The following is a 15623-nucleotide window of genomic DNA, read 5'->3' on the forward strand; positions in this document are numbered from 1 at the left end:
CCGATTAGCCGGGGAGGTGTCGCCGATTAGCTGGGGAGGTGTCGCCGATTAGCCGGGACTGAGACCGGGTGGGGGGTGTCACCGATTATCCTGGGAGGTGTCACTGATTAGCCGGGATCGAGCCTGGGGGGGGGGGTGTCACCGATTAGCCGAGACTGAGACTGGGGGAGTGTCACCGATTAGCCAGGGTGGGAGTCACCGATTAGCCGGGACCGAGTCCAGGGGGGTGTCACCGATTAGCCGGGACTGAGACCGGGGGAGTGTCACCGATTAGCCGAGGGGGGGGTGTCACCGATTAGCCGGGACCGAGCCCGGGGGGGGTGTGTGTCACCGATTAGCCGGGACCGGGGTGTCACGATTAGCCGGGGGGGGGTGTCATCGATTAGCCGGGGGGGGGTGTCATCGATTAGCCGGGATCGAGCCTGGGGGTGTGTGTCACCGATTAGCCGGGACTGAGACCGGGGGAGTGTCACCGATTAGCCGAGGGGGGGGGTGTCACCGATTAGCCGAGGGGGGGGTGTCACCGATTAGCCGAGGGGGGGGGTGTCACCGATTAGCCGAGGGGGGGGGTGTCACCGATTAGCCGAGGGGGGGGGTGTCACCGATTAGCCGAGGGGGGGGTGTCACCGATTAGCCGGGACCGAGCCCGGGGGGTGTGTGTCACCGATTAGCCGGGACCGAGCCCGGGGGGGGTGTGTGTCACCGATTAGCCGGGACCGAGCCTGGTGGGGGGTGTCACCGATTAGCCGGGACCGGGGTGTCACCGATTAGCCGGGACTGAGACCGGGGGGGTGTCACCCATTAGCTGGGGAGGTGTCACCGATTAGCCGGGATCGAGCCTGGGGGGGGGGTGTCACCGATTAGCCGGGACTGAGACCGGGGGAGTGTCACCGATTAGCCGAGGGGGGGGTGTCACCGATTAGCCAGGGGGTTGTCACCTATTAGCCGGGACGGAGCCCGGGGGGGGTGTGTCACCGATTAGCCGGGACCGAGCCCGGGGGGCGTGTGTCACCGATTAGCCGGGACCAAGTCCGGGGGGCGTGTGTCACCGATTAGCCGGGACCGAGCCCGGGGGGGGTGTGTGTCACCGATTAGCCGGGACCGAGCCCCGGGGGGGGGTGTCACCGATTAGACGGGACCGAGCCTGGGTGGGAGGTGTCGCCGATTAGCCGGGGAGGTGTCGCCGATTAGCTGGGGAGGTGTCGCCGATGAGCCGGGAGGTGTCGCCGATGAGCCGGGATCGAGCCTGGGGGGGGGTGTCATCGATTAGCCGGGACTGAGACCGGGTGGGGGGTGTCACCGATTATCCTGGGAGGTGTCACTGATTAGCCGGGATCGAGCCTGGGGTGGGGGGGTGTCACCGATTAGCCGAGACTGAGACTGGGGGAGTGTCACCGATTAGCCAGGGTGGGAGTCACCGATTAGCCGGGACCGAGTCCGGGGGGGTGTCACCGATTAGCCGGGGGTGTGTGTCACCGATTAGCCGGGACCGAGTCCCGGGGGGGGGTGTCACCGATTAGCCGGGACTGAGACCGGGTGGGGGGTGTCACCGATTAGCCGGGACTGATCCTACATGATCCTAGTGACCAACATCTACCTGATCTTTGAGGTTGGCCACTTGGAACGAGCAATGATGGACATGGCACAAATCAAGCCCTTCAACTTAACCGAAGTGGGGAAGATGCTACCGTATTGCTACTATACAGCCATCACTCTGGCTGTCATGACCTACCCGGTGTGTGTCTTCCTCATCTACTCAGTCCCGAAGCGGCTCTACATAGGCATGTTCGCCTATGTCGCATGGATCATCTTCTATGACCTGGTTAACTGCCTTATCGTGGCCCTGGTTTACCAGGTCTCCAAAGAAGCCTTGTTTTCCCTCAGCCCCCTGGAGTGGTTTGGGCTGGCCACCAGGAACCCCATGGATTGTTTCTGGCTCTCCTTCGTTGTCACGTATGCCCTGATGGTTATTGAAAGCAAAGGGCAAGGAAGGCTGTCGCTCAGGATCAGGCAGAGGTGGTGTCACCGATTAGCCGGGACTGAGACCGGGGGTGTGTCACCGATTAGCCGGGGAGGTGACACCAATTAACTGGGATCGAGCCTGGGGGGGTGTCACCGATTAGCCCGGACTGAGACCGGGGGGATGTCATCGATTAGCCGAGGAGGGGTGTCACCGATTAGCCGAGGGGGAGGTGTCACCGATTAGCCGAGGGGGAGGTGTCACCGATTAGCCGGGACCGAGCCCAGGGGGGTGTCACCGATTAGCCGAGGGGGAGGGTGTCACCGATTAGCCGGGACCGAGCCCGGGGGGGTGTCACCGATTAGCCGAGGGGGGGGTGTCACCGATTAGCCGGGACTGAGACCGGTGGGATGTCACCGATTAGCCGAGGGGGGGGGTGTCACCAATTAGCCGGGACTGAGACCGGGGGGGTGTCACCGATTAGCCGGGACCAAGCCTGGCATGGAGGGGGGTCTCACCGATTAGCCGGGACCGAGACCGGGGGGGTGTCACCGATTAGCCGAGGGGGGGGTGTCACCGATTAGCCGGGAACGAGCCTGGGGGGGGTGTGTCACCGATTAGCCGGGACCGAGCCTGACAGGGAGGGGGGTGTCACCGATTAGCCAGGACTGAGACCGCGGGGGTGTCACCGATTAGCCGGGGGGGTGTCAGCGATTAGCCGGGACTGAGACCGGGGGTGTGTCACCGATTAGCCGGGGAGGTGTCACCGATTAGCCGGGATCGAGCCAGGGGGGGCTGTCACCGATTAGCCGGGACTGAGACCGGGAGTGTGTCACCCATTAGCCGGGGAGGTGTCGCCGATTAGCCGGGACTGAGACCGGGGGAGTGTCACCGATTAGCCAGGGGGGGTGTCACCATTTAGCCGGGACCGAGCCCGCGAGGGTATCACCGATTAGCCGGGGCGGGGGTGTCACCGATTAACCGGGACCGAGCCCGGGGGGTGGTGTGTCACCGATTAGCCGGGACCAAGCCTGACAGGGAGGGGAATGTCACCGATTAGCCGGGACTGAGACCGGGGGCGTGTCACAGATTAGCCAGGGGGGTGTCACCGATTAGCCGTGATCGAACTTGGGGGGGGTGTCACCGATTAGCCGGGACCGAGCCCGGGGGGGTGTCACCGATTAGCCGAGGGGGGGGTGTCACCGATTAGCCGGGACTGAGACCGGTGGGATGTCACCGATTAGCCGAGGGGGGGGTGTCACCGATTAGCCGGGACTGAGACCGGGGGGGTGTCACCGATTAGCCGGGACCAAGCCTGGCATGGAGGGGGGTCTCACCGATTAGCCGGGACTGAGACCGGGGGGGGTGTCACCAATTAGCCGGGGAGGTGTCACCGATTAGCCGAGATCGAGCCTGGGGGGGGTATGTCACCGATTAGCCGGGACTGAGACCGGGGGGGTGTCACCGATTAGCCAGGGGGATGTCACCGATTAGCCGGGACCGAACCCGGGGGGGTGTCACCGATTAGCCGCGGGGGGTGTGTGTTACCAATTAGCCGGGACTGAGACCGGGGGGGTGTCACCGATTAGCCGGGACCGAGCCCGGGGGGGTGTCACCGATTAGCCGAAGGGGGGGTGGTCACCGATTAGCCAGGACTGAGCCCAGGGGGGGGTGTCTCCGATTAGCCGGGACCGAGCCCGGGGGGGGTGTCACCGATTAGCCGGGACTGAGACCGGGGGGGGTGTCACCGATTAGCCAGGGGGGGTGTCACCCATTAGCCGGGACCGAGCCCGGGCGGCTATCACCGATTAGCTGGGGCGGGGGTGTCACCGATTAGCCGGGGGGGGGTGTGTCACCGATTAGCCGAGGGGGGGGGTGTTACCGATTAGCCGAGGGGGGGGGTGTCACCGATTAGCCAGGACTGAGCCCAGGGGGGGGGTGTCACCGATTAGCCAGGACCAAGCCTGGCAGGGAGGGGGGTGTCACCGATTAGCCGGGACTGAGACCAGGGGGGTGTCACCGATTAGCCAGGGGGGTGTCACCGATTAGCCGGGACCAAGCCTGGCAGGGAGGGGGGTGTCACCGATTAGCCGGGACTGAGACCAGGGGGGTGTCACCGATTAGCCGAGGGGGGGTGTCACCGATTAGCCGAGGGGGGGGTGTCACCGATTAGCCAGGACTGAGCCCGGGGGGGGTGTCACCGATTAGCCAGGACTGAGCCCGGGGGGGGTGTCACCGATTAGCCGGGACCAAGCCTGGCAGGGAGGGGGGTGTCACCGATTAGCCGGGACTGAGACCGGGGGGGGTGTCACCGATTAGCCGGGACTGAGACTGGGGGGGGTGTCACCGATTAGCTGGGGAGGTGTCACCGATTAGCCGGGATCGAGCCTGGGGGGGGAGTGTCACCGATTAGCCGGGACTGAGACCAGGGGGGTGTCACCGATTAGCCGGGACCGAGCCCGGGGGGGGTGTCACCGATTAGCTGGGGGGGGTGTCACCGATTAGCCGGGACTGAGACCGGGGGGGGGGGGGTGTCACCGATTAGCCGGGACCGAGCCCGGGGGTGTGTGTGTCATCGATTAGCCGGGACCGAGCCGGGGGGGGGGGGGGGTGTCACCGATTAGCCGGGACCGAGCCTGGCAGGGAGGGGGGTGTCACCGATTAGCCAGGGGTGTGTGTCACCGATTAGCCGGGGGGGGGTGTCACCGATTAGCCGGGTCCGAGACGGGGGTGTGTCACCGATTAGCCGGGACCGAGCCTGGCAGGGAGGGGGGTGTCACCGATTAGCCGGGGGTGTGTGTCACCGATTAGCCGGGACTGAGACCGGGGGGTGTCACCGATTAGCCAGGGGGGTGTCACCGATTAGCCGAGGGGCGGGGTGTCACCGATTAGCCAGGACTGAGCCCGGGGGGGGTGTCACCGATTAGCCGGGACCAAGCCTGGCAGGGAGGGGGGTGTCACCGATTACCCGGGACTGAGACCGGGGGGGGTGTCACCGATTAGCCGGGTCCGAGACGGGGGTGTGTCACCGATTAGCCGGGACCGAGCCTGGCAGGGAGGGTGGTGTCACCGATTAGCCGGGGGGGGTGTCACCGATTAGCCGGGGGGGGGTGTCACCGATTAGCCGGGTCCGAGACGGGGGTGTGTCACCGATTAGCCGGGTCCGAGCCTGGCAGGGAGGGGGGTGTCACCGATTAGCCGGGGGGGGTGTCACCGATTAGCCGGGGGGGGGTGTCACCGATTAGCCGGGACCGAGCCTGGGAGAGAGGGAGTCACGGAGCAACCGGGACCGAGCCCTGGGGGGTGTCACCAAGCTCTGGGGGATTTCACCGATTAGCCGGGACCGAACCTGGGGGGGGGGGTGTCACCGAGCCCGGGGGTGTCACCGATTAGCCGGGACCGAGCCCGGGGTCCAGGTGCCCCCAGCCGCACTCACCTCCCCGGCAGCTTAGCGCTCCGCTTCCAGAACTGCTTGCTGCTCTCAGCGGCCATGGCTGAGGCTGGGGCCGGGCCCCGGCCGGCTCCGGGGGGACGAGCAGGGGCGGCAGGTCCCGGAGCCGCGGGCCGAGGCCGCTTCACCTCCTCCCTCCGGAGGCCCCGCGGCCAGGCTCCGGCGCCGCCATTTTGGATCCGGGAGGGTAAATCCCGGCCATTGGCTTCCTGGCTCCACGGCCTCCGGCTCGGCCAATCCTGAGCCGGGATCCTAACGCGTCATGAAGCGAGGGAGTCCGGGGCCTGGCAGAGGGGCGGGGCCACGAGAGGCGGGAGAGACCATCTGCGTGCAGGGAGGAATAAACCATTTCCACTGGAGGGATGAAGTGGAGTGAACCATCTCCACTGACGAGGGGGGAGGGTTAGGTTAAATCATCTCCACTGGTTGGGAAAACGGAGAAAGCACTCTGCTTGCGAGAGGAGTGGGAGAATAGGGTAAATCTTCTGTCTTGGGCAGGAGGGGTAGAGTGGGTTAAACTATTTGCGCTTGGAGGGAGTTACACCATCTGCACTGGGGAGGAGAAGGTTAAACCATGGTCACCAGGGAGGCGGCGTGAAGTAGGATTAAACTAAGGAGTGGGTTAAACCATCTTCACTGGGGGAGGACAGATGGAGAGGGTTAAGCCATCTGCACTGGGAAGGAGGGGGTGATGTAGGATTAAAGTATTTGCACTGGGAAGGAGTGGGTGACAAAGCTGGGGGGCACCTGCTGCCGGGCCCCTTATAATTCAAGTCCAACCCCAGTGTTTCCATATCACTTTGTTACCGAAATATTGGGTCCACCTAGCTGAGAGCCAATAACAGCCAGACAGGGATACGGAAGAGTTGCTTTATTCTGCAGAAGAAAGGAGAGCTTTGCACCTTAGTACAAAAACTCTGTCTTACACACATTTTACAGATCCTTTATACACATTCAGACAAAGGTCCTTGCAGTGTTAACACTTGATTGGTGGTTGTCAGACCCGTGCTTTTGCTATCTGGTCAGTGAAAACCGGCTTGGGACCAGCTCCAAGTACCTTAAGGCCTTGAAGGGAAGACAGTTGAAAAGTTCAGGCTACTGTGTACTTGAAGTGTCTGCTTCCCCCTAATGGCCACTGGTTGACATAAAGGCTGCTCTGTTAAGGGGGGGGTCACTAGTAACTTTCACAACTTTTCTGTTGCTTGTAACTTTGCATTGGGGAGCCCTGAAACTTCCCACTTCTGGCCTCAGCCCAATGACAGAGTTTGTTTTTATTTATTTTAAGTTAAATTGGACAGGAAACATTTCTGATACTTTCAGCTGAGAGTGGGGGAGGGGAGGACTTTCTCTGTTAGCATAAAAAAGTCTTAGATTTTTCAAACAGTTCTAGTACCTGAGTGGTTTGGGGCCAAATCCTGGATTGCATCAAAAACATAACTCCTAGGTTGAACATGTGCCTCTTGGAAACATGGTGGAAATCCACCTTGATTTGCCCAACCTTAAAAAAAAAAAATCTTATTTTGCTCATGCAAATGGGATTACACAAGGAAAATGGTAAAACAAATTTTAAAACTTGTAAGGCACTCAGTTATCCCAGTGATGAGCACAGTACATAGATAGGCAAATAGAAAAATAGGTCCGATAGATGGGTATGCGTGGTAATTAGATAAACAGACATTTCTCTCTCCTTGCGAAAATGTTATAGAATGTAATAGAAATTGGTAACTTTTCCATCGTGTTTTTGAACCATCCTATCAAATACAATAAATAATTATAACCCTGCTATAGAATTCTATAGGATGGTAAAAAAGCAACTCACAGAAAGCAGCGATGCCCTTTCAGATTGCAATGGGGAGGGGCAGGAGTCCCGCAGGACTTTCAGCAGGAGTCCAGAGACTGTTTAGGTCCCTGGAAGCTCTTGGATTATTTGAAGAATAGAAGTGTAAAAATGAGTCTATTTCAAGAGCATTTGTTGTGATTATTTCCTATACATTTAATAACAATTCATGAAGGTTTACTACAACAAAATGACCAACACAGGACAAACAGGAAACTAAGCAAGCTAAGCCATCGGCACCTGTGGCACGTAGATCCAGCATCAAATAAAACCTAATTTCAATTTTAGAAAACAACAAGCGTCGGAGCACACAGAATTTCTTCCATAGGAATGACACTCAAAGCAGACATCCCGAACCAATAACTAACAAACAAAGTCAACTAATAAAATCTAAAAGAAAACCCTCCAAAAACAACCACTCTCCCCCAAGCAGAGTTTTGATGCTGAAAAGGGTGAAGTGCCAGATTGTCCATATAATTCATTAGGGACTGCGCTAATGCTCTTGATTTTATGTGGAAGGCGCTCAGATTTTACGGTGAAGGGCGGCAGTATAAAACCGATACGTAGGAACACAGACAGGTGTTACCAGTAGTCATACTGAACAGAAAACTGTGTTTAGCCCAAAATGCTTTTGTGCATAATGAGCAGAGAATTCTGAATCATTGCTTGTTTGGGAAGTCCCTAACGTTCATTCGTGGGCTGGCCCTTGTCAAACATATTCAGCTTTCACCCCATCTTTTTCACTTGTAGTACAGCAATTGCTCACCATGACACCACTTTGGGAATCCCCCCAGTTTACCTAATGCCATCCATTGTCACTTGTACTATTTTAGGGGGGGAAGTTCCACAGGTTCTCTTTAAGTAGGAACCTGCTCCAGGCAGCATATTTATTCCCAACTCAATTGCATGTTCCTTCTCTTATACTGGTTTCACATCAATGCAATTGCTTTGCCATCAATGGAATTGCATCCTGATTTACACAGGAGCACGGGAGAAGAGAACCAGTGCAAAGAAGCCTCTTTTCCTTCAGGCTGGTGTTCACTAGAAAATAAGAATGTGCTGGAGCATGTTAACTAAAATGATCTTAAATGCAACTTTGCAGGCAGTCAGATGGGCCTGAGCTTAAACCCCAGATCTGAAGACACCCTCCATACTCCTAACATACCTAAAGCGACCATGAGCATGTCTACTCTGCAATGTCAACCCAGGTTTTGAACTCAGGCTCAAGCCTAACCCCCCTTTCATCTACACAGAAATCGCACTGACCCAGGGCTCAAACCCAGGGTCCCAGGGCCCTCCAGATGTGCAGGGTCTGAGCCTGCATCAAGTCAGAACACAGGGGTTCAAGCCCTATTGCTTTTCAGTGTGGATGCAGTCCCACTGGACTGGGAGTCCACCAAAAGTATCCCACAATCCCAGGGGATTACTTTCTGTGTCCTCTGAACAGTCAAGTTTGGTGAACAGTCAAATTTTCCCACAATGCATCATGAACAAAGGGCTAGAGTGGCCCAGCGCCGTATTATTGCCTACGCCAACAAGGCCTAGGCCTAGGGCGGCAAATTTGCAGGGGCGGAAGCTCCCTTCCGCGCTCCGCCCCCCTGCTGCAGCCCACCTCCGCCTCCTCTGCAAGCGCACCGCCGCGTCCTGTTTCTCTCCCCTCCCAGCGCCTGCACCGCAAAACAGCAGTTTTGCGGGGCAGGGAGGGAGGGGGGAGGAGGGGGAACGCCGCGTGCTGGGGGAAGAGGCGGGGCCGGGGATTTGGGGAAGGGATTCAATAGGGGAAGGGAAGGGGCAGAGTTAGGGTGGGGACTTTGGGGAGGGGGTTGGAATGGGGGTGGGAAAAGGGCGGAGTCGGGGTAGGGCCAGGGTGGCAATTATTTCCCGGCCTAGGGGCGGCAAAATTATTGATCTGACACTGGAGTGGCCACATTTTGGGATGGCGCTAGGAAGTCTGGGATATGGGTGGTTGCAGTCAGGCCCGCATAATGCAGTATAGATGCTGGAGCCCCAGGTTGGGACCTAGAGTTCAGCACTTCCTAAACTGGGGATAGCAATGAATGTAGATGCTCCAGCCCGAGGTTAACAAACCCAGCGTCTGCTAACTCAAGTTCTACTAACCCTGGGTTTATATTACAGTGTAGACATAGATCATATGTCCTGGTTTTTCATCTGAGTCCCTGGAACACCTGGGATGGATGTGTCTGTGTCTCAGTGAAGGTTTTCCCCCTACTTGTTTTTGTTTTACATTAGATATTCAGGGTTTTTTTAAACCCAGAAACTCTCTTGGAGATTGGAGGGGTGTTGGCCTTGTAGAATCTATGGAACTCAAATGTGGGAGAAACACTTGGGACATCTTTGTTAAAGATCCCACACCTTTCCATTGAGGAGTGGGGAAGGAAGAGACACTTCACATTACACAGTTGAAATCTCCAAAGAGTTATCCACCAAAAGCAGGAAGGAACTTTCCATTGCTGCTATTGCCAAGGTTAAAAAACAAGCAGAGCCAAACCTCCCCTAGCACCCGATGCTCCGTGCACTCCCCCCCTTTTTTTTCCTACGGGGGTGAAAATGTTCTGAATGTGAATGTGTGATATAAGTGACATGTTGATCTCCCCTCCTCTGTCCTGCAGAGCGGGGGTGCGAGTACCGACGATAGAGCTGCGAGGGTTTAGTTTTTAGGTGGGGGTGGGCTTTGTGGCTGCTTCTCCAAGGAGCGGATCAGCCAGGGGGTTTACTCCACTTGTGCTGAATCTGCTGTTGAGGGAAGGGAAGAAGGCTTTCTGTTCTACGGGAGGGGTGAAGTTAGAGGCTGTGCATGGGACCCTGCAGCAAAAGTTTGCCAGCCCCAGGGAACTTGCTGGGGTGCTGACTTTAGCCTGGCAGTTCCTACGTGGTTCTGGCTGCCTCCAGCGGGGATGCAACAATTGCCAGCCATGCCAGCTAACAGGTACTTGAGCAGAGAGGCCAGTTCCTAGACTGGACCATCTTTCTTCTCTGATGACTTTGGATCAGGACCTTTGTCCAGGACACTACACTTTACCATTGTCCAGCAAGTAGTTCCACATTATGGAATTTCTCTTCTGTATCAATTTTCTTTTCCTCTCTCTCTCAGAATAACAACAAAACCCAACACTGTAAACATTGCATTACAATCTCTGTGTTCACGAAGAGAACACAAATGCTGCAAAGCCAGGCACCCAACGCCGGGGCATGCCAAAGTGAAAGTTTCCTAGGCATCCTTAACGCTGTCCCTGGCCTGGCTGCATTATTCGCCAGCTTTTCAAGCCCCCAGCACTCACGATGGGTGCCAAAGTTTCCTGAGAGCTCAGCTCCCGTGTAGACATCTAAGGAGGGGGCCAGGTTTGCAGACGTGCTCAGGGCCTGGCATCCCATTGAGAACCATGGCCTCTGCTTTTGGGTGTCTAAATGGAAGCTGAGCTCCTTTGAAAATGGACCCTGTTATACGATGTTTAATGACATGATCCCCTTGTGGGAGCTCAGAGCCGCTGAAAATCGGGTCCTAAGTCTCCCAAGGTGGCCACTTTTGAAAATTTGGACCCAGGTTTATTTCTCCTACCTCGTTTTATAAGTAAATGAGAAGGGATGGTTTGGCTGCTAAAGCAAAGAGCTGGCCGCTGGGCCTCCTGGGCTCTCTGTCATAACCTTCATCTGTGCGCTGGCCTCGAGTTTGTTCCTTTGAGTCAATCAAGGCAGCTAAGACCTTTGTGAAGGCCAGTCTGGACCCTCCCTAAACCAGTGAGACTCAGACTAAGGCTTGCAAGCCGCAGGTGATTCTTTAATGGGTCTCCCGCGGCTCTTTGCAGCACATGATGTTAAAACACTGTGTGATTGAATTATTAGTCAATCTAAGTTATTAACGAGTCAGGATGCTTTTACTATGTTATTAACCAATTGAGTTATTGACTTGCACTAAGTTATTTGCTGTGAGAATAATATATATATTGCCCCATCATTCACACAACTGTGGCTCTTTTGGGTAATGTTGATTGCTAATTTGGCTCCTGAACTACTGAGGTCTGAGTATCACTGCCCTAAACTTTTGTTACAGGCTGATAACAAACTCTGCAGTAAACAAATATTTGCAATTCTGCAACATGTATTTGAGGAGCATTCAAACTAGCCTGTGCAGACATATATTAATTACTGTGAGATAATTAGCAATCAATTTATTCAAGGTTAAAACTCAAGTGTCAACTTGTCCGTCTGACTGTGGGCAAGTCACTTCCCCGCCTTGTGCCTCAGTTTCCCCATCTGTAAAGTGGGGATAATAGTACAGACCTGTGCCCAGAGGAGTCGAGAAGATTCCTTCAATACTCTCAAAAGTGCTGTGAGAACCTGAGAAGGAAGGTGTTCTAGGTGGGCAAAATACTATTATTTGTGTAAAAATTCAAGAAGAGAATGGGTCTGAGTCTAGATTTCCCTGCATCATGCGTGGTCACTTACACCAGGGCTAAGTGAGCAGAAAGTCAGTATAAACTGCTGGCAGGCTGCTTTGCTTGCATCGTTTGCCCACTGTGCGTGAGTCTGAATGATTTACACAAGGTGTAAGGTGAAGGAGAATGGCCTCCAGTCTTTCTCGTTAACATTCAAGTGAGGTGAGGAAGTGTCTTTTTTAAAGTTAGACAGAGATTCCTAGGACCAGATTTTCTAGGGCTCAGCAGACACGACTGGGGTCAGATTTTCAGAAGAGCCAAGCACTGAGCACATGAAAATCTGGCTCTTACTTTCGGTGCCTAAACGGGACATGCTAACACCAGAGGGCAGTACAATTCTACAGCTGATAAGAAGCCAGGCCACCTACACCACCCTGCGTTATACACCTTACAGAGCTTCTCTTTTCTCCTGAACCAGCCACCCCCTAGGTGCCAGCAGGAGCCTCCCAGCTGGAAGTGGGCCAAAGACAAAGGCCAACTTTCGATTCTGAACAAGACTGAAAGTGAAGGGACAAGACTCAGTTCTCCCTCCTGTGCCCAGCCAAGCAGGGGAAGGAACTTAAAGCCAAGTGAAAGTTGAAAATTAATTTTGTAGCTCCCAGCTGCAGCGAGATCAGCCCCTCCAAGGCAGGGGCAAAGTGGGGGGCACGCGTGCTGTCTCTTGAGTCCTATTAGAACAGAAAGGTTCAGAGTTTCATACTTCCATAGCCTTTAAAGTCAGAGGGGACCATTAGATTACCCAGTCCAGTGGTTCTCAAACTTTTGTACCGGTGACCCCTTTCAGATAGCAAGTCTCTGAGTGTGACCCCCCTTACAAATTAAAAACACTTTTTATATATATTTAACACCATTCTAAATGCTGGAGGCGAAACAGGTTTGGGATGGAGGCTGACAGCTCGCGACCCTCCATGTAATAACCTCACAATCTCCTGAGGGGTCCCGACCCCCAGTTTGAGAACCTCTGACCTAGTCTGACCTCCTCTATATCATGAGTTCACAACTTTTTTCTTTCTGAGGCTCCCACAACATGCTATAAAAACTCCTCAGCCCACCTGTGCCACAGAGGTACAAAAATAAAAAAACAGAATATTATTTTTGTTTTACTTATTTGGTGTGAAACGCGTTGCTGGTACTGACCCACAGGCTGGGTGGCCCGCTTTGTTGAGTAAAAGGGCGGAGGTAGCGCTCCCTCCCCCGAGTCCCGCCGCCTGGGGAAGATCCCCTTGAAACCTGCTCACGGCTACCCAGGGAGCTGCAGATCCCTAGTTGGGAATCACTGCCCAGAGAATTGCAGTTACTCTTGTACTGAGTCCATTAACTTGTGTTTGGCTAAAGCATGTCTTCCAGAAGGCACCCAGGCCTGATTGGACAACATCAAGAGATGGAAAACCCACCCCGTCCCTTGGCCGTTTGTACCAATGATTAATCACCCGCATTGTAACAAATGCTTGCCTTAATTCTAACGTGCCTCGTTCCTAATGGGACAGGTCCTGATTCGTGATGGGGCTCACAGGCACTAGCAGCAATCATCATCGTGATGTCTTATATAGAGGTCAGCCTGAGTTACTGCTCCCCGCCTCCAAAACCCCAACATCTGGCAGTCGGCATCTCACTTTCATAAATGGCCCCTCTCTTTATAATGGGCTGGAAAGGACTTAAGATCAAAACGCATCCCCCCCTCCAAAGATTAGGTTGATCAAAATCTGCAACCAGCTTTTGCAGCTGGAGCTCAGCTTTCTCTTCCATCTGGTTAGCAAACTCCCAATGCACGGTAACACAAATCATGTCACCGAGAGACAACACAGCTTTGCTCCGGTAGCAGAGGCGCTCATAGCCCTTTGCAAACCATGAATGCACTAAACCTCACAACTTCCCAATCAGCAGGAGGTCAGATCAATATCACTAGTCCTGGTTTGCAGAGGGGGAAACTCTGGCACAGCGAGTCCAAAGGTCAATGTTTTCTAAAGCGGTGACCACCTTGGTGCCTGATTTTCAGAATCATGAAGCGCCTATAAGTGCAGCAGAAGCCAATGGGGGCTGTGAATGCTCAGCATCTCTGCAAATCAAGCCTACTTACTGTGGCCCGGGGAACTGAGCCACCCTGAATCTGTGGACATGCTTGAAAATCTGGTCTAAGTGCTCAGGGTCTGCCCCAACTCCCACTGAAGTCTGTGGAAAGATTCCTTTCCATGTTAGCGGTCACTAGATTGGGTCCTTCGCAATCCATCTGTTCCATCCAGGCCTCAGGACAGGGAGATAGAGAAAATTCCCTCTCCCTGGGAATTTTACCTCTGGCTTCTTCACAGATTGGCCCCACAAGCTTTGTTCCTTGGGGAAATTGTTTGGGAATGACTCAGATGAAATCAGCCCTAGTTACAAGACATTCCCCTCCTCCCTGATGGGCTAAGCCAGCATCCCAATTACTGCCCCCCAAAGAAAGGTGGTGCCCAGGTTTTAACCCCTTACTTGCCATCTCGCAGTGGGGCGGGAAAGGAAAAGTTTAACTTTAAGGTTTTTTTCTGCCCAAATCCTGGTTTTCCCATGAAAGGTGAAATACACCCCAGGGCAGAGGGCCCACATAGGGCTAGACCGGCAAATGAACGCAGGGACAGATAGTGAAGGACTCAGCACCTGCAACTGGGACATGGTTTTCCAATAACCTCATTCAGGCACCTAAGTAAGGGTCAGATTTCAGCAGTGCCCAGTCCCCAGTGTGCAAACGTGTCGGAAAGTCCTGCCCTTAAGGCCTATTTTGAGGACTTAAGTAGTGCCAAGGCCTCGGACGAATGTCACTCTAAAATGATAACTATGGAGTCCCGCTAGCATGTGCCAATGACGCACATAGAGGAAGGCATGAGCCAAGCAGGACAAATATAGGGCAATACACAGACTGAGGGAGGGGATGAAATGCCACCTGCTGCCTGAGGGGACTGGGTATTCACTCAATAAATAGTCAGCAAACTGAGGAAAGGCACCAATCAGCAAAGGGAGCCAGGATCCAGCTGTCGGAGGCCAGCTCCCCATTCCTGTGTGACATGAGTTTGGTGGGACTCAGCCCAACTCCCAGCAGCCAGGTATTCACCTCACACAAGCATCACAACCAGCAGTGACTCAGGCCGCCTGGTCAGCCGCCTCAGCGGAGAAGGCAAGGCCCTATTGAGACTAAATCCCCCCATCAGGCCCTCCACAGCTGAGTCTCATTGACAGAGTAGGATGGGAGGAGGCTGGCCACGGGCCGAAGCAGAGCAAGAGGGATGGGAGGAAGCCCCCATTAAAAGAACCAGAAGTCCTAGAGATGACTCCAGCCCTCAGCTCGAAAGCCTCACAGAACCCTGAGGGTGTTCGTCTCCAGCCCAGGTCTGTCACTAGTAAGCACAGAGCAGGGAGGGAATACTACAAAGTTTATGGTAATACTGGTTCTGGGGCTAACCATGGTAGGGAGTGATGGGATGGAATAAAAAGCGTGCGAGCGGTTAGGGAGCTCCCACTGGGGTCAGGTATTTACGGCTGGGGGTGGGGTTTGTAAGGGCCAGCGGAGGAGTATTTAGGGGAACTGGTGTTGCTCACCCAGTGTGGCAGGGACGATTGTGCTTTCAGTGCCGCCGGTATAAACCTACAAGTGAAGAGGGGCTCTGGCCTACATGCTATGTAAGGCGAGAAGGCTCCGGCACAGCGCGACGCCAGCGAAGTTAAGAGTTACTCCGGGCTCACGCTGACCCAGGGTTTGCATTGAGAAGGATTCTGAGACGAAGCTGACGAGACATGGTCCGGGAGCTAAGGGAGCGCAGGTGCGAGTGAGCGCACGTCCGCTCATGATTATTAGTTATTATTGGTACTGTGGGCGGGGGCGCACCCAGGGAGCAGGGCCCCCCTGTGCTAGGCGCTGTACAAACACAGTTCCAAAGACTGTTTACTGCTGAG

The 15623-nt window shown here is 54.9% G+C and overlaps 1 protein-coding gene across 1 annotated transcript; it reads left to right on the plus strand.

The window, feature by feature from the left end:
- Window positions 1–884: 884 nt before the first annotated feature.
- On the plus strand, window positions 885–2780 carry LOC128837297 (transmembrane protein 217-like). Its single transcript, XM_054028348.1, has one exon. It carries the CDS (start codon window positions 1574–1576, stop codon window positions 2087–2089), a length of 516 nt encoding a protein of 171 aa, XP_053884323.1. The 5' UTR covers window positions 885–1573; the 3' UTR covers window positions 2090–2780.
- Window positions 2781–15623: the final 12843 nt, after the last annotated feature.

Source organism: Malaclemys terrapin, chromosome 4 (genome assembly GCF_027887155.1).
Source record: "Malaclemys terrapin pileata isolate rMalTer1 chromosome 4, rMalTer1.hap1, whole genome shotgun sequence".
Lineage (NCBI taxonomy): Eukaryota > Metazoa > Chordata > Testudines > Emydidae > Malaclemys > Malaclemys terrapin.